Source organism: Caretta caretta, chromosome 3, assembly GCF_965140235.1.
Source record: "Caretta caretta isolate rCarCar2 chromosome 3, rCarCar1.hap1, whole genome shotgun sequence".
In the NCBI taxonomy this organism is placed as follows: Eukaryota; Metazoa; Chordata; order Testudines; family Cheloniidae; genus Caretta; species Caretta caretta.
Genome location: NC_134208.1, coordinates 201,985,839 through 202,008,108, shown reverse-complemented (window position 1 = coordinate 202,008,108; position 22,270 = coordinate 201,985,839). Strand labels below are relative to the sequence as shown.

General features: G+C 41.4%; 1 protein-coding gene across 12 annotated transcripts in view; it reads left to right on the top strand.

Annotated features, from left to right (window-relative positions):
* PLCB4 (phospholipase C beta 4) overlaps positions 1-22,270 on the top strand; it is a 330,863-nt gene that overhangs the window by 177,567 nt on the left and 131,026 nt on the right. For all 12 annotated transcript variants that reach the window (XM_048842554.2, XM_048842557.2, XM_048842551.2 and 9 more), the window contains one exon: positions 20,321-20,421. In XM_048842554.2, the coding sequence (XP_048698511.1) occupies positions 20,338-20,421 (84 nt within the window). In that variant the 5' untranslated portion in view covers positions 20,321-20,337. The remainder of the gene's footprint in view (positions 1-20,320; positions 20,422-22,270) is intronic.

Genomic DNA, 22,270 nt, shown 5'->3' with positions numbered 1-22,270 from the left:
TGATGTCCATGGAGCCAGAAGGCCATCCACCCTGTACTCTCCTGACAGCTAGTAATGAAAACCAGCTTTACAGATGGAGAGATTAAAAAAAGAATTGTAGCAAGATAAAAGTTCAAAAATGTTCATATAATTTTAAAGATTACTTATCTATAAAACATTGCATACACAAAGTACACGATGGCGTTTGGCGATGCAAAGCTTTTCTTGGCATGAATTTGGGATAATTCTCTTGCTGGGCATTTATACCAAGCTCAGTAGTGTAGCATCTGAGGGTTTATATGTGGTCAGTAATTCAGTGAGTAATGATCACATTATTCATGAGCAGTGTACTCTGCAGAGCCTAGGGTAAATCCAGCCCTGGGGTAAGCAAGCCCAATGGCTGTGAAGCTAACAAAGCAGCAGTGTCTGCTAACAGCAGGGCTGCATTTGCTCCTCTACTTCAGTTTCTCTGTGCGTAAAATAGAGAGAACGCTTACTGAGCTCACAGCGGCATGGTTCGTACAGTGCTTTCAACGATGTACTGCTACATGAGTGTTAGGTATTATTATGTTTCCGCCATTAATCAGGATATGGTGCCGGGAGCCCTCACTGGAAATGTTTTCTACCTATTTCTCATTTTTGTTCTGTGTAAACCCTGATATAAACAGTGCCATGCGGGTGTGTGGTGCATCACACAGCAGTAAAGACTCTGAGGCTGCTAAGGTCCCTTTGCCTAGCCACAATCCACCTAGCAGGCCATTAGAAGGCAGGCCAGGTTGGAGAATTCTTCAGGCTGCTCTGGCTCAATCTGAGGGCTTGGCCTGAGATTGGGGGAAGCAAAAAGGTGATTTAGGACTGGTCTACACTTTACAAGGTAGGTCAACATAGCTACGTTGCTCAAGGTATAGAAAATCCACCCCCCTGAAGGCCTTAGCTATGCTGACCTGAGCCCCGGTATAAATGAAGCTTGGTCGATGGAAAAACCCTGTCTGTTGCTGTAAGAAGAGTCCATGCCGTGGTGCTTCAGAGGCTTAGCTACAGCATTGTGTAGACACGGCTTTCCAGACACTTTTACCCCTCTCTCTCCCAGCTGTGCTAGGCATAAGAGTTAAGCCTGTTTGTCATTACCCCAAAGGCCTTTCACTCTGAATTGAGCACGATAAAAAGGGAATATAAGAGAGAGAAAAAGAGGAAACTGGATGGGGGGAAGGAAGGAGGAATACACTGAATAAGGGAGATGAGGGAGTTTGTAACTCCCCAAATTAGTCTCCGTCTTGTGCTGTTCTCAGGAATATGTATAAAGTGAAAGAAAAAGAATGATCAAGGCACTAATTTAGTTCATTGACACTAGTAGATACTGGACCACTGATCTTGAATCTTTGAAAGAATAAGAATATTAATAAGAGATGAACCATTTAAAAAGCCATTGTGATTATATATCTGAATCTTAAGCAGAACAATGTTTAATTGGCCCAATCCTGCTCTCGCAGAAGTCAGTGGCAAAACTGAAGTCAGAATTGTGTCCATATATTATAATGTTATTTTCCTGGTTTTAGTTTGACAAGTTGAACCTCTCTTTTCCACAGCTTATTAGTTTTTTTTTAAATGTCTGTATCTTTTTAACAAGCTAATATTAAGTCATGACAAAACTTTAATAAAGTTTGGCTTGAGCTAATACATCTAGCCATACAAAGGGTTACTACAAACACACACAGATTTAAAAGATATTAAAGAGATGTGATCTTGCCCTTTCCTTACATTTTAATAATGTTAGATCTGGGTTTAGATAGCTCTTTGGAAAGAGAAGAGAATGCTCCCAAAGCATTTGTATATGGGGTGGCTTGTTTGTGCATTTTATTTCGTTTTAATATACATTTACATATTTATTAGTCATTGCTATTTTAAAAAGTAATTTATTGGCATTTAAAATAAAAACTAAAGTAAAATAACCATCATATCATTCCTTTAGGAAGTTTTCATTGCCTTTCTTTAAGTCACATCGTTTGTAATTAGTAAATTCTCTCTTACATCTCTTTTCATCTCAGAGGATCCCAAAACTCTTTTCCTAATGGCTAAAATGCAGCTGTCTGTGGTTATATCGTCAGTCCAGTAAAATGCCCGTGGCTGGCCCATGTTAGCTGACTCATGCTCATGGGGTGTGGGCTGCAGGGCTATAAAACTGCAGCATAGATGTTCGGACTTGGTCTGGATGTCCCAAATGTCTACACTGCCCTATTCCGGACATCTACACCCCACAGCCTGAGCCCCGCAAGTCGGAGTTAGCTGACTTGGGCTAGCTGTGTGTGTTTTAACTGAGGTGTAGACAAATCACACAGCTCTAAAAGTGCGGAAGCAGCTCATGGAAGACCAGTCAAGATGGCAGAGCCACTCTAAAGTCTGCAAAACCCAGCAATCTGGCCACCTAAATCAACAAGGAATTGCATTGTACTTGGCCACAGTAATGGGATAATAAGTGTTCAGAAATCAGAATGTCTCTGTAACCTCCCTAGACCAACTAATTGAAAATGTAGACAAATTTCATCCCTCTATCATCTGTTAGTATGCGAAAGAAACTCCTGATTATTTTTTAGCCATTACTGCCATTCACAGGTATAAATTATGTGGAATATGTATGACCTATAACATCCCATGAGCTGCTGTTTTCTCTAAATATTTTGTTTTACCCTAGTCCTTCTGTGAAATTAGAACAGTATTGCACCAATATAGTGGTCATCATTCTTGAGTGGACCTACTCCAGACGTAGGTAAACACTGACTTTGCCCACTGTATGGGGGGAGTGATGGTCTTTCATACCAACCTGAAGACACTAGAACAAATGGCTCGGTAGTGAAGAAACTAAGCATTCTGGGTGTAGGCAATGTGCCTGGTTAACTGGCACACACTCTCTACCTTTGGAAAGAGATTCTGATTCTGCAGAAATTACTCTGTGTAAATGATGTATGGTATCTGCATCTCATATATAGAAATCTGGAGCAACCTGTCCTCATATCCCCCCTTGTTTATCGGTAAATAGTAGTTATTTACCTATTTTTATTTATTTTTGGCCCAAGCTGGCTTCTTATATAAAATACTTGTCACCTACTACTCAGAAAAATATCTGCTATATGTCCACTCTAACATTATTCTGTGTATATTTGATTGCTGTGGAAGATTTAGAGGAGAAATTAGATTTTGTCTTATTTCTCCTCAAAATCTTCCACTGCCATCAAAGTCCTAAGTGCCAAAATCTTTGATGTAATTTGATTAATGCTTCTGTAAGATGATGCATGTAATTAATACAATTGTTTGAAAGTGGTATATACAAGATGGATCAACAAATATTTACAGGTTTAAAAAAATCTGTTATGTATTCCAATTATACATTCAAAGCAATGGAAATAAAACACTAACTATTCCGTTACATAATATCTGTTCTGATTCTGCTGTAAAATTCATCACGCTCATTGACGAAATGACAGGAGTTGCCTAGCTCATCAGGAGGTCAGTGTTACCTCCTTTTGAAAATGGTTTACATGCTTTAGAAGTGGTAAGTATTTTTTGTTAATAGAAGCAGTCCTTCTTTTGAAGCTGCCCTCAATTGACAGCCACAGGGTGAAGTCATTACATTTAATAGAAGCCACTACTTCTTCAATGAAGATATATGGAGTACATATAACACATGCTATAGTAATTACAAAAAGATCCCAGGCAACCATTATACAAACCATTGCCTTCATCAAATTCTAACTCATTCTTCATTACTACCTGGGGAGTTGGCTTCCAGGAAATGCCATGCTTGGCACCATCATAATCAAAAATAAATACTAAATGTCTTCTAACACTACTCACAGCCTAGCTGGAGATAAAACTCCAGCATCATCCACATTCTTAGACAATTTAATTCTACATGCCATTAATAGATCCTGGGAGCGTTAAGTTAAGCCTGAGATGTAATTGGAAAAGGTACGTTCTTATTTTAATACTATATAAAATAAAGTTCCCTTGCTCTCTTACAGCTAAAAGAAAAAGTTAGCATTAGAGGGACACTGAATCATTTGTTTTAAAGAAACAAGATCCAACTCTGAGGTGTTAATTATACTTTTTTTGATGAATTAGAATATTAATCTCTATACACAACTTGTGTGTCAACTCCTGAAGTCTTTTCTCAAGTATGACTTTAACTGATCTCAGTTGTCAATGGAGGTCTTGTCTCAGGAAGGATGTCAGGATTCTTACTCATTTCGCAAATATCAGATCTTTCCTGTTTTCAACAGAATTGAGATTAATGTGGCTCTTTTTGCTTTCATTACTTCCTTCGTTGATGTAATCAGTTGCAGCATTGCCAACACTTGCAGTTTATCACAAGTCTTGTGATATTTAGTGTTTTTTATTAAAATCCCAGCTCCTGGAGTCATGTTATATGGAAATATCATCTGCCTTTTTTTTTAAATTAAGTTTTTAGACCTCCTGGCTGCCGAGAAAAGCTAGAAAATGTGAACCATAAATGCTCTTGCCCCAGAAGGTAAATAAAAGGAATCTAAAGTTTTGAGTCTGGCCCATGATTTTTGAATGATTAGGATTGGTAATATACTGCAGTTGGGTGAGTCTAGTTCTGTGATTATGATTCTTTATGTAAATCAGCCTTTATGGTACTCGAAGTTACAGGAAATTGGAATTATTACAGGAAATTGGAATTACTATATGTATTGTGAGTAACTTTTTCTGCTGTCTTTTTTTTTTTCCTGTGACAAACCATTTTTGTTGTTTTTTCTGGAAATATACCATTAAAAATCCCAGAACATCATTATTTTAGATTTTAGCAGAAATTTCAAATTGCACTGACCTAAATTCTGATTTCAACCGCCAGTTGAAGCTAATGGGTTTACTCTAGATCAGGGGTGGCCACCTGTGGCTCCAGAGAACATGCGGCTATTCAGAAATTAAGATGTGGCTCCTTGTGTAGGCACCGACTCTAGGGCTGGAGCTACAGGTGTCAACTTTCCAGTGTGTGTGTGGGTGCTCACTGTTCAACCCCTGCCTCTGCCATAGGCCCTGTCCTGCCCTGCCCTGCCCTCCCTTTCCACGCCCACCCCTGAGCCTGCCATGTCCTGTCTCCTTCCCCTTCTCCCCCCCCGTCCCCAAGCCTCCTGCACACCATGAAACAGCTGATCAGGGGGTACGGGGATGGAGGGGAAGGCACTGATTGGTGGGGCTGCTGGTGGGTGGGAGATGCTCGGGGGTGGGGGGGGGGCTGCTGACGTATTATTGGCAACGTACATTGGTAAATTTTGGCTCCTTCTTAGGCTCAGGTTGGCCACCCCTGCTGTAGATACAAAACAGAGTAACGTAGGGCCTGACCCAAAACCCACAGATGTCAGTGGAAAGATTCCAATTGACTTGAGGGCACTTTGGATCAAGCCATTAGAACAGAATATGGCCCAGTTAATTTTTAAGTTCTGTGTATTCAGTGTAGGTATACATTTATGTTTTTATAGGTCCTTTTGGGGAAAATTCTAATTGAGGTTGTGTGAAAGCAGCACTAATTAAAAACATTTCAGTTATTGAAGTGACTGACTTTAGGTAAAAGTAGAGTTGATCATTTTAGGACTAATTAGAAATCCATGTCTTAAACGATTTAGTTACCATTCCAACATTTAGCATGCGTCACTGTGATGAAAGAGGGAGATCTAAATGGTCAGGCTTTAGCACTGCTGAGACGTAGTTTCGCTATATTCAATTTAAAAAAAAAAAAGTTGTGTCAGAGTTTCTCCATTTCATAGAGAAGTCTCCAATTGGTGGGTGTTTAACATCAACATGTTGAAGTTTTCTGTTCTTTTATTGGTGCCTAGGTGGTATTAGTACAGTTGAACTCTTTCTCAAGATTATTGCTAATAATCAGCCCTGATTATTATCTTTCTATATCACACTGTAGAAAAGGGCATAATTTCTAAGAAATAAAGCAAATCCCATTGACGTCTGCCCCAACACAAAGTTACAAACTGGTTGAATGATCGTTCAGAATGTATTTACTTTGTGTTCACTGATGCTTCTGTGGCACTCACCACCTTAGGTTATGTCTACGCTATGCTGGGTACCTGGGGTGTTTAAAATCCTAGACAGCGCTAGGTTGATGGAAGAATTCTTCCGTTGACCCAGCCGTCACCTCTCGGGGAGCTGGGATTAAATACAGTGATGGGAGAACCCTTCCTCTTGCGGTAGTGAGTGTCTACAGTGAAGCCGTGCCGCTGCAGTGGTTTAAGTGAGCTACAAATTCAGAACAATTCCAGTGTGTACAGTGATCCAGCAAACGCTTCAGTGGGAGAATTCGCATGAGCTATATTTTGAACGTTTTGACCCTTAGCGTTCAAGACTCCTTGGTCTTCCTTCTGTTTTTCCCTTTTATTCCTTGTTCAGCAACTCCCAAGGAAGTCACTGAACTTGGTAAAAATGATGGAACTTTGTCAGGATTTGGCCCCAGGTGAATCATCTGGGTTTAAAAAAAATTAATATAATATGTGTTTGAAATATTCTTTTTAATTCGCAAAACATTCCATTATTATACTGTTACAAATTCCTGTTAACCATTTTGAAGACTACCTGTTTCTTTGCTTACAGATCTGTTCACAGGTGGGATGGCTCAGTCAGGACCTAGAAGTGTGTGCCAATGGGTTGGCCTCTCCAATATCAGGCAGTGAGAGACATAGGTTGGATAAGGTGGCTGGCCAAACAGCAGGAATTGCCTGATGGTAACAGAGCTGACAACCCATACTTGACCTGTGGCCCACTCTTAAACTCTGTCTACAATAGGAAATGTACCTGTTGCTGAGAACAGTTGTCAGAAACAGGGGCAATGGAACCATAGGTCAAACCACAAACTTAGACAGGACAATCCATGTTTAGCACCATGTGAGAGGCCCATGGTTGGCAATGCCTATTGTCAAGGATCGATACATTTCCAAGTGCAGATAAGTTCTACTAGGGACAGTCTCAGTGAACTTGTTCAGAATACTAACAAAGAGCTTAATTTAAAGTGGGCGTCTCTCTGTCTGCAATTTACCTCCTTGTGTTTATGGGCAGCCATTAAAACAAAATGGAAAATAAAATGACCACTGGGGAGTCATACATGCTCAAGTATCAGAGCTTTGCTAAATCATCTGGTGTTCTGGACCTTGTTCCTGGGAGCAATGTTTTTCATCGCTTCCATTAGCTATGGGAGCAAGCAAATTTAAAAATAACCTGATGAAAGGGCACATTTATGAAAGAGGCAATTATTTGACTGTAATTGCTACAAGAGAGCCTGGATAGTGCTTTGAAATCTTGAAAATGTATTATGATTCTGAAAGGGCTCTCAAAATTCAGCCATGTGATTCTCACCATCACTTATAACACAGGGCTCACATAAAAGCCGCTCATGGTTAGTACAATATACTCAGAGTTCTAAGTTCCAGTACAGAAACTACATTCTGAACTGTCTCCACCCACTCACCCCCCGTTTTATCATATTGGTATATTTAAGGCTCAAATAAACTTGACTTTAAAATATGATTATACAAAAATATGAGCGCTTTCTTCCTATAAAGATCTAGCAATGGTTGCAATATTTGCCTAGCAAGGTGCATTTACAGCCTGACTAAATAATGGGCCTCAATAAGAAAGGAGCGAGAAATGCTTACAGGAGTTGCATTGATGTGCTGCCATTTTAGTGAGAGGCTTGCACAAATATTTTCCCCCTTTAGGCCATGATCCTGCAGTGGAATTTACTCAGGTAGACTGCAGCATGTGCACAGAGCCCCATTGACTTCAGTGGGGCTTTATGTAATGTAAGGGTCTGTCTGCATAGACCCGACTGCAGGATTGGGGATGTTGTCTGTGAGAGCCTTGTTTACCCAAAGAGTAGGGAGAGGAAAGCTGTGTGTGCTTGGAGAGAGGTGCAGACGTAAGGAATATAATCATTTGTTTTCCAAAATAAATGAAAAATGCTTAACAAAGGAATAAAGAAATGCCACTGGGGAAACAAGACTGAATTAAGCTATAGTTTTCTAGAGATGTCTATAATTTTTTCCTGAAAACTATGGGTATGTCAACACTGCAATGTAAGCCCCGGGTTAGTAGAAATTGAGTTAACAGACTCTGTGTTTGTTGACTGAGGGCTTGAGCATCTACGCTCATTTGTAACTCCAGGTCAGGAATTATTGAATCTTAGATCCCAGCTTGGGGCTCCAGCTTCTACGCTGCATTGTGTGGGGCCAAGTCCAACTACCTGTATTCCAAACTTCCTAGCACCCTCCCAAAATCTGGCTGCTCTAGACCTTCGTTCATGGTGCAGCGTGGGAAAACTTGACTGCCCACCAAGCTTTGTGGAAATGACAAAGAAAGTTGACCCGTGAGATTAAGGAATACTTTGGTCAGTCTCCAAGTGCACAAGTCCAGTAGGACTGCATCTACAGTGCAAAACACTAGGGCTTGAACCCTGAATCCTGGCTTGACTCAGCCCTGGACCTTCCACCCCATGTGCTCCTGAGACTTTGGATCCAAGCCCTGGTTTTATCACGATTTATGTGTAGATGGAAACAGGGGTCAGGCTTGAGCCTGAGTTCATACCCTGGGCTTACATGACAGTGTAGATACACCCTTAATTGAGTATATTGATGGTATAGCACAGAGTTTAGCTCGTGTGATTTGAAGAGGCAGGCATGGGATGACAAGTTTATGGGAGTGAGCCGCCTCCATAAATGCTTATTCCAAAGATAAATAAGAATAATTTTCAGTAGTATTGTTATGATAGATGAACAGGGATAAGCCACATCTAGACAATGTGATTTAACCTTGTCCAGAGAGGGGGTGAGGTTCATTAGGAATCCTGCCAGCCTTCCTTTCAGATTGGGTGGCACAATATTGACCAGAGGCTCACAGGAGCCCTAAGGAGTCCCCTCCGACACTTAAGCGTGGCCTGTGGAATTAATGTAGCATATTGCCCCACTCCCCAAAGGTGGACAGTGTGTGTTTTATATTAACTAAAACCTTTCCTCCTCTGGTACAGTTCTGCCTTGCCTTTTGTGGCCAAAGAAAGAAAAGGTCAGGATTTTTGCAATTGATTTCATGATTATTGAAGTGAAGTTTATTATAGAGGAAAACAAAAGTCTGATACTGCTGTTTTGAAGATGGTTTCTTTGTTTTGTTTTTGACTGAAGCTTGTAAGTGCTCCTGAGGTAAATCAAATCAAATCAAGGTAAATCCTCTTATTTATTTATTTATTTATTTATTTCCTATGGCCCAGAGTGTGGCATTGGGGATAAATGAGTCTTAAAAGGGAGGGAGATAGTAAAACCATAGCTAGGCATCTTAGCGCCTGGGGCAAGCGAGCACATTTGCAGCCCCTAAAGGTGACGCATGGTGGGGGGGACGGGACATGCGGGGTCATGTGCCCCCCGCCAGATTTCTGCCTCCCATTTAGTATAGAGGTTTTCCAAATGTGGGGCGTGCCTCCCCATTTGAAAACCATCACCTCTTGCCAGGAGCTAACGGATCGGAAGCTGGTGTCAGCTGCCCGGCCTGCTCAGGCCCCTGGCTCTCTGCACTCTAGGAGATGGGGCATTGGCTGGCTGCCAGTGAAGCCCTTCCTGCCCTGCTCCCCGAGCCAGGCTGCCTCTGCACACCCAGGCTGTCTGGGAAGCACACGGGTGCGCAGAGGTAGCCTGGCTCAGGGAACAGGGCTGGGAGGGCTGCCAGGCAGCCAGCCAGCACCCCGGATCCCACAGGGCAGTGAGCCAGTAGCCTGAGCAGGCCGGGTGTCTCCCACCAGCTTCCAATCCAGTGGCTAGAGGGGTGCACCCCACAGTTTGAAAACCTCCGTGCAAAATGGAAGGCAGAAATCTAGGGGGGGCAGGTGACCCTGCATGCCCCCCACAGTCTGCCCCATTTTTCCACTCTCACAGCTTTGAGCCCTGGGCAGCTGCCCCCCTTGCCCTGCCCTGGTTACAGCCCTGGAAGATAGCCCAAGAGGCATTTGACTGCAGAGTTTGTGAGGGTGACTCTAGTTGTGTCCCTACCGGCACTGATCGAATCCCAGTATGTATTTTATTTGAATGCTTTTCCTGTGGGTGCGAAAGGTATGCAATGGTGCTGTACTCATTTACTCAGAAAACATTTTTATTAAAAATAGAGTCAGAGAATTTTATTTTAATCTTTTTTTTTTTAAACTGCTGTATTTTGTTTCAGGATGGGTGTTTGAAGTCCTTGAAAATACCCTTTGGCTGCCTGTAGAGCTAGTTCCTAAATTCCCTAATTCTCTCAGTCAAGTCTTCAGAGGTTTGGATTGTTATTAAATGTCTTAATGTATAGTTCTTAATACTAATCGTGATGAATATATATGCAATCAAATAAAATGTTGGAACATCACGGTGAAATTGTATATTTATAGTTCATTTATAATAATTTGAACTACTCAGGAACTGATTGGGAGAAATCAGGTATTTAAAAACGAGGTCTAAGGGGGTGCATTTATCTCTTTGGTAAATGTTAAGGCTGTGAAGTTTAGGAGGAAGAGGAGGATTATGGGAGCAGTGAGAGGTTTGTTGAGATCGAGTAAAGCTTTTGTTGAGGCAAATAACTATTTCTTCACCGCCTGCGCAGCTGCCACAGTATATGGCTTAAAAATCTTATTTGTTGTAATCAGTCTGACTTCCACTACTGGTATTCTAGCCATCTTCTACTCACGCTTCCTCTATCACAGGTCATCCGTAAACATTATTGACCTGATAGGGAGTGGCGCTGATGGAGAGATCGGTGCGGTGTTAAATAACAACAAGGACAAGTCACTAACACAGAGATCTGGATCTCTTTGATCGGCTGGGATTCATGCAAGGTCATACAAATAGGAAGAAAGACTATAGCCCCTACTTAGAAGAAAGGGAACTATATTTTGAAAAGGAGCAACTCTGAGAAGAACTTAGGGGTCATTATAGGCTATGTCTACACAATGAGCAAGGGTGTGATTCCCAATTGCCACACACATACTCATTTTGCTAGCAGGAGTATAAATAGTAGTGTAGCCACGGTAGCAGAGGCAGTGGGTCAAGTACAAACCCACCTGAACCTCACGGGTGTATACTCAGCACAGCTAGGCCATGCCACCACTTCTGTCCATGCTAACATGGCTACGCTGCTATTTATACTCGTGCTAATGCTCATCAAGTCAGCGCAGATACATATACACGAGCTAGGAATCACAGCCCGCGATCATAGTGTAGATGTCGCCATAAATACCCCACATGTTACGTGGATATATTAAAAGAGGTGCATTGAGCAGGTGACGGGAGGTGATACAGCAATAGGGAGACCATTACTGGAAGACTGTGTCCAATTCTGGTCTCCACACTTTAAACTTGTTGTTAAAAGTCTTGAGAGGGGTCAGGGAATTTTTACAAGAAAGATTTGTAGCCTGAAAAATATGCCTTACAGCAAGAGACTAAAGAGGTCAATTTGTTTAGTTGATCTATGAGGAAGTTACAAGACAACTTGATCATGTAGTGCAAGTACCTAAATGGGGAGAAAATATCAGACACTACAGAACTCTCTTTAATAGAGCCATCATTCAAGGGCTGGAAGCTGAACACAGCAAAGATCAAATGGAAATAAGATGCACATATTAACTAGTAAGGATAGATAATCATTGAAACTGCTTGTCAGGTGAGGTGGTAAATTCTCCTTTACTGTGAGTCTTATATCAAGACTGAGCGTCTTTCTAAAAGACGTGCTTTAGTTCAACCACAAGCTACTGGGCTCATTGCAAGAATCACTGGGTGAAATTTTCTGGTTTATGTTATGCAGGAGGTCAGACTAACTTACCATAATAGACTTTGTGGGCGTAACAATCTGTGAATCTGTGGAGAGGGCATTTAAGGGTCTCTATGTCACTGGTGGAGGATAAGAAATTGTAAAACGGTCTTCCCAGCCCATTGATAGAATGGTCTGATAGTGAAACAATATTCGTCCTTGCAGTCCCTAAGAGCAGTGTTTCATGTCTCATGATACAGAACGCAGAATAGAGCAGCCTGCACCCATAGCGACTTGAGCTCCTGGCAGCATATATTTTGGGGAGAATCACCTGGCCTGTATTTTGAGTGACAGCCTTTATCTGGTGCCTACCTCCCTGCTTGTAAAAAGCATTGGCTTGTTATGCAAGGATCATACTGTGTGATACCGCTGTAAGATCTTGTATCATGAATAAAACAGTGAGAGGGCACGGGATGAGATTCCTTTAAAAATAAGCACTATCCTGTACTTTGCATCCAGTTGCCCTTTAGTTCATTGCAATGCAGATGGTCACCCTAATATGAAGCCTGTAATATAACCCATCAGGGGGGTTACAGTCATTTGGGAAGCTCTTGTGGCTGGTTACTGAGTTAGCTTTCTAGGACCAGCGCCAGGATTTCTAAGTGGAGAGCTCTGGACTCCACTCCCATTTGTGGTTTGCCAGAGCTCTGATCTAGTGGGTATCAGAGCACAATGCAAAACATATGTATTCAGTTCTGTTTATTTTCTTTGCCTTTTATTTTATATTTTGTGTTTTGGTTGTTTCTTGCAGACAAAATGACAACAAGGTTGCTGATAGCAGCTGGTGTGTTACTTACGCTACACACTGTGGGTAGATTTACATATGTTATTTCTTTTAACTTCTATAAATATGCTCCTAGTCGTTACCATGAGCAGCAATCTACAAGTCAGTAACAGAAATTAAATACCTAAATGACTCCAGCTTGGTTGTAGTTTTATACTATACTGTTAACAAAATCAAGCCTTGCTTGTTTTGAAAACAATTTTCTGAAACTCATTGTGTATAGTTTTGAAGTTACAATGAATGCTGAGTTTTCTTAGTCTGTAAACTGCACTGGATGTGATTTTCATATTATTGATAAAAGGGGTGTGACAGATATGGCAATTTTCTGCAATATCTTTGCGGGGTCTTACTGTATTAAGTTTATAGAAAGGAGCATAAACTCTGGCAAGTCAATTGTAAAAGAGTAATTAGGCAGGCCAAAAGAGCAAGTAGCAAAAGACAAAAAGTAACAGCAGTTTTTTAAAAGTACATTGGAAGTAGGAAGCCTGCCAAATAAACCGTGGGACCACTGGATGATTGAGGTGCTACAGGAAGAAAAGGCCATTGCGGAGAAGCTGTATGAGTTCTTTGCATTAGTCTTCAAGTGCAGAGGACATGAGGGAGATTCCTACCCTTGAGCCATTCTTTGTAGGTGACAAATCTGAGCAACTGTCCCAGATTAAGGTGACAATAGAGGAGTTTTTGGAACAAATTGATAAACTAAACAGAAATAAGTCACCACAACCAGCTGATATTCACCAAGAGTTCTGAAGGCACTCAAATATGAAATTGCAGAACTGCTCACTGTGGTGTATAACCTATTGCTTAAATCAGCTTCTGTACCAGATGACTGGAGAATATCTAATGTGATGCCAATTTTTTAAAAAGGCTCCAGGGGCAGTCCTGGCAAGTCCTGATAAGCCTAACTTCAGTACCAGGTAAATTTGGTTGAAACTATAGTAAATAACAGAATTATCAGACACATAGATGAACATGATTTTTTGGGGAAGTGTCAACAGGGCTTTTGTAAAGGGAAGTCATGTCTCACCAGTCTAGTATCATTTTTGAAGTGGATCAACAACCATGTGGACAAGGGTGATCCAGTGGATATAGTGTACTTGGACTTTCAGAAAGTCTTTGATAAGCTCCCTCACCTAAGGCTTTTAAGCAAAGTAAGCAGCCAAGGGATATGAGGGAAGGTCCTCACATGGATCAGGTTTCAGAGTAACAGCCGTGTTAGTCTGTATTCACAAAAAGAAAAGGAGTACTTGTGGCACCTTAGAGACTAACCAATTTATTTGAGCATAAGCTTTCGTGAGCTACAGCTCACTTCATCGGATGCATACTGTGGAAAATACAGAAGATGTTTTTATATACACAAACCATGAAAAAATGGGTGTTTATCACTACAAAAGGTTTTCTCTCCCCCCACCCCACTCTCCTGCTGGTAATAGCTTATCTAAAGTGATCACTCTCCTTACAATGTGTATGATAATCAAGGTGGGCCATTTCCAGCACAAATTCAGGTTTTCTCCCCACCCCACCCCACCCACAAACCCACTCTCCTGTTGGCAACAGCTTATCTAAAGTGATCACTCTCTTTACAATGTGTATGATAATCAAGGTGGGCCATTTCCAGCACAAAACCTGGATTTGTGCTGGAAATGGCCCACCTTGATTATCATACACATTGTAAAGAGAGTGATCACTTTAGATAAGCTATTACCAGCAGGAGAGTGGGGTGGGGGGAGAGAAAACCTTTTGTATTGATAAACACCCATTTTTTTCATGGTTTGTGTGTATAAAAACATCTTCTGTATTTTCCACAGTATGCATCCGATGAAGTGGGCTGTAGCTCACGAAAGCTTATGCTCAAATAAATTGGTTAGTCTCTAAGGTGCCACAAGTACTCCTTTTCTTCTCATGGATCAGTTACTGGTTAAAAGACTGGGTGTGGGGGAAGGATAGGAATAAGTGGTCAGTTTTCGTAATGGAGAGAGTAAATAGTGGTGTCCCTCAGGGGTATGTATTGAAACCAGTGCTGTTCAACATATTCATAAATGAGCTTGAAAAAGGGGTAAACAGTGAGGTGGCAGAGTTTGGAGATGATACAAAATTACTCAAGATAAAAGCAGACTGCGAAGAGTAACAAAGGGATCTCACAAAATGGGTATATGGGTAACATATAAATACATACACACACACACACACACACAAGGTATTACCTCACCCATGTTGTCTCTGGGCATCAAGATGGCAGATGAATTTCAATGTTGATAAATGCAAAGTAATGCATACTGGAAAGCATAATCCCAACTACACATACAAAATGATGGGGTCTAAATTAGCTATTACCACTCAAGAAAGAGATCTTGGCATCATGTGGATGTTCTCTGAAAACATCTGCTCACTGTGCAGCGGCAGTCAAAACCACTAAGAGAATGCTAGGAACCATTAGGAATTGGGTAGATAATAAGACAGTAAATAGCCTATTGTCACTATATAAAGCTATAGTATGCCTACAGCTTGAATATTGCACGCAGTCCTGGTCACCCTGTTGCGAAAAAGATACATTAGAAATGGAAGAGGTACAAAGAAGGGCAACAAATACTATTAGGGGTATGGAACACCTTCCATATGAGGGGAGATTTAAAAGACTGGGACTATGTAGCTTTGAAAAGAGGCAACTAAGGGGGGATGTGATGGAGGTCTATAAAATCATGAATGGTTTGGAGAAAGTGACGAAGGAAGTGTTATGTACTCCTTCACATAACATACAAACCAGGGGTTACCCAATGAAATTAATAGGCAGCAGGTTTAAAACAAACATGAAGAAGTACTTCACACAACGCACAGTCAACCCCCATGGAACTCGTTGCCAGCGGATGTTGCAGAGGCCAAAATTATAATTGGATTCAAAAGTTCATGGAGGACAGGCCATCTGTGACTATTAGCCAAGATGGTCAGGGATGCAACCCCATGCTATAGGTGCCCCTAAGCCTCTGGTTGCTAGATGCTGGGACTGGATGATGGGGGATGGATCATTTGATGATTGTCCTATTCTGTTAATTCCCTTTGAAGCATCCAGTATTGGCCACTGTTGGAAGACAGAATACTGGGCTAGATGGACCATTGGCCTGATGTGGTATTGTAGGCCAGGGGTTACATGTAGTTCCATGGAGGACAATGACCACAGCCCCTCCAAGAATTAAGAACAGTGGGGAGCATTAGACAAATTGTGATGTAGTTATTACGCAGTCCTGCCTTGAGTTCAGGGGACTGGACTAGATGACCCTTCCAGTCCTACACTTCTATTATTCAGCAAATGGACAGGGACCCTCTGTCCAAGGCCAGGGAGGGCAGTTCTTCCTGGGAATGCTTGGAAGGTCTTTGCCTTGCTGAGGCCCCATAATACTGATTTTTACCTATAGGTAAGCTTTTAGCACATGTATAGGAACTTCTATTGTTTTTAATGTTTTCTCTGTAATGCTTTCACCTTAAGAACGAATATACTTACTTAGAAAGAGCTGTGTGATAACTTATTACTGCTGGCAATTATGCTGTTCATAGCCTTCAAAGAGTAAGCTAAGTGCAGATGCTGGCCTGTTTAGGCAGTCTGGCTTGCTGGGATATCACAATGTAGACAGGGAACTGTGCAGCCTGTAAAAACCCTGGTCAGGAGGGAGAGGCAGACATGTCTCCACCCAAAAGAGGTGATGACTGAGAGCCTAGAGTAGATGCCCTTGGTGGATCATGGAGCAGGTATACTGGTGCTGTCAACCTGGACTGTGACAAGGGTCTCTAATTTGCAATTTTCTGATAGTGAGCAAAAAAGGCTGCTCCCCATTAATGGAACTGGGGAGAGGCTGAAATTGTAAATAATAATAAGGGAATAATACTACTATGGTGCCTCTCATGCAAGATCTCCAAATCTTGTACAGCCCCCTGAGGTGCACATCATTCCCATGGCGGAGTGGTATACTGCGTGCAGAGAGATTAGACGACTAGCACAGGGTCACAGAAGAATCTTGTGTAAGAGCACAAGTAGAATCCGTGTGCCCTACCACCCGGCCCTGTGCTTTATTCACAAGGCCGTCCTTTGTCCTCTCTTTTGAAGAAACGATATTATTATTTATAGCCACTAATTCTTTTTATTGGAGAATAGAGTGACCATTGTTTTACGCATTTGTGCAAATGGAAGCATTTTCAGCTGAAGCGGAGAATTAATGTTCATGATGTTATATATCACTGTCCAATTACATTTCTGATAGTAACAGTACCTAAATTGAACTCACATGTTCAGAAGGTCTGGCTGGTTTCATGTAGGCTGTTGATCTATGTATTTTGATATATATTTCAACAACTGTTTGACAAAAGGCAGGAGGTAAAAAGACTAATAGCATAAAAATGCAGGGTTGTTTTTCTCCCCATAAGAAGGCAGTTTTTTTTAGTGGAAAATTTATCAGAAGTATCTGTTCTTGAAAACAATCTTGGGCAAAGTCTCCTAATAGTGCCATTTGAGGCCATTTGTTCTTTTGTTAGGAAATTTTATGATAAGAGCGAGCAAGAAGATATCAGTCCTTCGTTTGGGAACACTTATGTCTGTTCTGAAGTTAAAGATACAATCAAATAAAAGTTGAAATTCAGAGCATTCTTTCTGCCTAATGGAAGCCGTGTTCTCATTCTGGTTGACAGTGTATTAGTCTGCTGTTTAGAATTCTGTAATGCACAAACACTGCAAAGGAGTTTTCCATAACACTGATTACACAGCCTATAGTAACACTTCTCCCAAGTCTTACATAAGCGTCTCGCTATGCTCATTTAGGCAAGATTGTTGCTTGCCCAGTGTGCCTGCATTGGGGAAAAGGGGCGCCCCTCATGAGCCCATCGCATGGATGGAAGGACAGTCTCCATAAGTCACTATTCCATCCCCCATGCAAAAGAGTGGAGAATAGATAGACAAGTGTGTAGAATGGGCTGGACCTTGACTCTCCTCCCCTCACTGTGGCTGCCAGTGTGCAGTTGAGCCAGCCCAGACATAGACAATATTGTCTCCTTAGAGCAAGGGGAATCTAGAGACTGAATTGTGCCTCTCGGAGTCTGGGCTACTCGTGGAGTAGTATGGCTTTGCACTGCCTCTTACTCGGGGCAGATTGCATTTGTCACAGTCTTACCATTACAGGTTAGCCTTAATCACAAAGGGCTCATCCTGCTCCCAGAAGGCATTTCATCTGTGTAAGAAGTGCAGAATCAGGACTAAAATTGTATCATGTAGGCTCACTTGTGACTTGGCGACACACCCATCCAGGGTGGGTTACCTGGACCTTGCATCTGGTTGTGCAGGAATAAATAAGGCTACTTGGACGCCTCCTGCCTGGAACAGGTGTTTGCAGGGTGGGCAGGGCATTGGCAGAGCCTTGGTGCACTATACATTCACTGGCTGTCTCACCTAGGAAGCAGTGTACTGCTGATACAGGCTAGCAGCATATTATGACCACCTGCGAGCGAGAAGGAAGCATGGGAAGAGTGGTGGCTTGGGCGCGTCTGAGCTCAAGGCCTCCTGGAATTACTTCTGGGATGGGGGTGCTTGCACAGCACCCCTCGCGGAGCGCAGTGCCTAAATCTCAGTCTGGACCAAAGATTTTAAGTTGGAGCCTTGATAATGACGAACAGCCAGATTCTGCCATCTTTCCTCACAGCTTGTAGTATTTTACGACAAACAGTCCTACTGAAATCAGCTGGAGCTTCTCACAGAATGGGGTACGAGGCAGCATGAGTAAAAAAGTGTCCAGTCCCTAAGGTTTTAAATACATCCCTCCCCTCAGGTGTATTGACTTCAAAAACAATGAAATTACAGAATGCCGGATTATAATCTAGTTTTCACCTATGAGATATGTGATTTTTTTATAGGATAAAATATTGTGATTGAATCCAGAAGCAGCCATGCTAATACATGGTTTCAAAAAATTAAATTGTTGATTCCCTTGGGTCAGAGAGATTCCCAACCTTCCACACTAATTCAACATGCATTATTGTGAATACAAGAGTTTCCCACCCACCAGTTTACTGGAACTATCAGGATACTGTGCATCCCAGAGTGCACTTGTAAGCAGGCAAGTCACTGCCAAATTGGACATAGCAATTTGTACGTTAGATGCTGTCAATTCAGTATTTGACAGAGTATTAAATGGTATGTGATGGGACTATTTGCACAGCGATGCAATATGAGTAAAGCATGTTTGGGTATTGTATCCTGCTCAGACTATGTTGGTTTTTAAAAAACATTGTGTAAATTAAAATGGACTTTGTACCCTGATGTTTTAGTTGCATCCTGAATTAATAGTGGCTGCTAGTCCACGTGTCGTTCAACTTGTACAAAAATCCACAGTAGTGGTAGATAAACCTCCTTCCGTTCCCTATACTCCCCTACAGATTCTCTTCTGTGAATCATTACCTGCATAATATACCTGCATATTTTATATAAATATAGATAATATGAGATGCGTATAAAATATTGCTGAAAAGAGCTGGTTTTGTGTGTAGAGTAAATGGCTTTTGAAATATAAAATCCAGAATAAAAATGTAAAAGCATTTTGCCTTTTAGTATGTGATTCTGCTATAGCACTTACCTTTCAGTGAAATGCTTGCATATATTACCAGCTGTGCTAATGAATGTTACTTAGGTGTACATTAATCTGTAGCTAATTAAACTCTTGCATTGATTTGAGCAGGTATTTAAATTGATTAATGATTAGGGCCCTACCAAAATCAGGGTCCGTTTTGGTCCATTTCACAGACATAGGATTTTTTAAATCGTACGTGTCACGATTTCAGCTATTTAAATCTGAAATGTCACAGTATTGTAATCGTAGGGGTCCTGACGCAAAAAGGAGTTTGTGGGGCGGGTTGCAAGGTTATTGCAGGGGGGTTGCAGTGCTGCTTCCTTACTTCTGCGCTGCTGCTGGAGAGCGGCGGCTGCTGGCCGGGAGCCCAGCTCTGAAGCCAGAGCTGCTGCCAGCAGCAGCGCAGTAGTGAGGATGGCCCGGTAGGGTGTTGCCACCCTTACTTCTGCGCTGCTGCCTGCAGGCTGGGCCCTCAGTCAGCAGCCGCCACTTTCCTGCCGCCCAGCTCTGAGGCATTGCCACCCTTGCTTCCGCGCTGCTGCTGACGGGGTGCTGCTTTCAGAGCTGGGCGCCCGGCCAATAGCCACCGCTCTCCAACCGCCCAGCTCTGAAGGCAGTACAGATGAAAGGGAGGCAATATCGCCCCCTCCCCCCCAAATAACCTTGCAACCGCCCTGGAAATCCCTTTTGCGTCAGGACCCCCAATTTGAGAAACATTGGTTTTCCGTGTGAAATCTGTATAGTATAGGGTAAAAGCACACCTAACACCAGATTTCACAGGCGGGGGGACCAGATTTCACAGTCCGTGATGTGGTTTTTTATTGCCGTGAATTTGGTAGGGCCCTATTAATGGTACAATCTGCAGCAGTCTTTCAGATAATTGTCATGTTCAGTCACTCTTTAAAACATTTTTCAGTCATATTGTACTTTTAAAATTATATTTTTATCAAAGATAAACTAATTTTATGTGAGGGAAACTCTTTATCTGAAAACCCAGTATTGTGTTTTTATAAACTGTTTTGTTGCAAGGAAAGCCAGCTGTTTGTTCCCAACAGTCTATGCAGCCTTCCTTATAGAACGCAACAATTGAACTATGCTGTTTCTTTCTGTTTCATTTCAGGTTTTTCACACATAATCATGGCAAAACCGTATGAATTTAACTGGCAGAAGTCAGTCCCTTCCTTTATGCAAGATGGAGCTGTGTTTGACAGATACGAAGAGGTAAGGGGCCAGTTGGATAATGTTCCTCTCCCTTTCCCTGCCTTTTCTAGATGTGGCAAATGCTACAAAAATATTTCTTTTTTTCTTAAGATTTTACACAAATAAAAGTTTCAAACAGAAAATCTACATGAAGGTAGAACATAAATGTTAACACTTTGTTACAATACAATTTCTTGCTGCCAAAAAAGCCTCTTTAAAATACATTTTGTAATGGCTGATTTAATCCTTTGATTTGAAAATAATCCCAGAGTAAGAGAAACATTTTGATTTAAATCCCTTCTATCTGTAACATACATGCAGCTCTCTGTTGTAGGGAGTCATCATAGTATAGTACCCAAAGCACCTTACCAAAAAAAAATGCACTCTGTCCTATTTTTAAACTTACTACTTTTGGAATGCGTGCTCCTACTTGTAAAAATAGACTAAGAACCTACATGCTGTATGGAAAAATAGAAGATCACGAAAACATTTACACTGTAAATCAAAGACACTATTTGAAATCAAGGGTGGTTTTATCTCCTTTAGTCAATCGACCTATGCTTTATCTGGAATATGATTAATATGATCCTGCTTTCAGCCGCACTTTAATCCAGGTCTGTTGAAGGAAAGGAAAGTGGGACATAACATTTGATATAAGCTTCCAGAATAAAAGGCAGAGACCTTTGCCTTATATTCAACATCAATTTGCCTATGAAAATAGTTTTACTAAGGTTTGTTTTTAATCTTTTTTTTTATTTGCCTGAAAATCTCTAAGTTAAAGGTATTTTGAGAAATGCCTTCAGGGATATTATGCTTTCCTGTAATCTCTTGAAGTGGACAAAAAGTATTTGTATCATAGTCATCTGCCAAGATAGACCTAGCTTTCTTATCCCCCACTTTCAGTGCTGGATTAGATAAACTAATAGAAAACATGTTTGGTAAATGTTGCCCTTTGAAAGAAGGATCTTAAATTGTTTATTTTTCATTCTGTAAATGCTGTTTTGAATAATTTAGCATATGCTAAATAATTGAGCTCAGCTGATCCAATGGAATGTATGTGGTTTTGCTTTCAAGAATGTTTAATGATGGTCACCCCATTATGAACATTGTTTTCGCTTTCATAGTACAAGATAAAGTAAAAGGTTCCTGGCTGTCCTGGGTTGGTTATTCAGTCTCTTCTAAAGGCAGGCAAACATTTTCTAAGTACAAGTTACAACTTGTGGCTCATAGGAACTTATAGTCCAGTTGGCCTAACTTTGGCACCTGGAAAGATACCGGACTAAATTATTAAACAGTTTGTAAGTACCTAGAGGATAATATGGTTATAAAGAATAGTGATCTTGGATTTGTCAAGAACAAATCATGCCAGACTAACCTAATTTTCTTCTTTGACGGGATTTCTGGCCTAGGGAATAGGGAGGAAACAGTAGATGTGATATATGTTGATTATAGAAAGACTTCTGATACTGTCCCACATGTCGTTCTCATAAGCAAACTAGGGAAATGTGGTCTAGATTAAATTACTATAAAATGGGTACACAACTAGTTGAAAGACCATACTCAAAGAGTAGTTATCAGTGGTTCCCCATGAAACTGGGCTGGCATATCCAGTGGGGTCCTACAAAGGTCAGTCCTAGGTCCGGTGCTATTCAGCATTTTCATTGATGACTTGGATAATGGACTGATGAGTATGCTTATGAAAAATGTGGATAACACCAAGCTGAGAGGGGTTGCAAGCACTTTGAGGACAGGATTAGAATTCAAAATGACTGTGGTATGTTGGAGAATTGGTCTGAATTCAACAAGATGAAATTTAGTAAAGACAAGTGCAAAGTACTTCACTTAGGAAGGAAAAATCAAATGCACAACT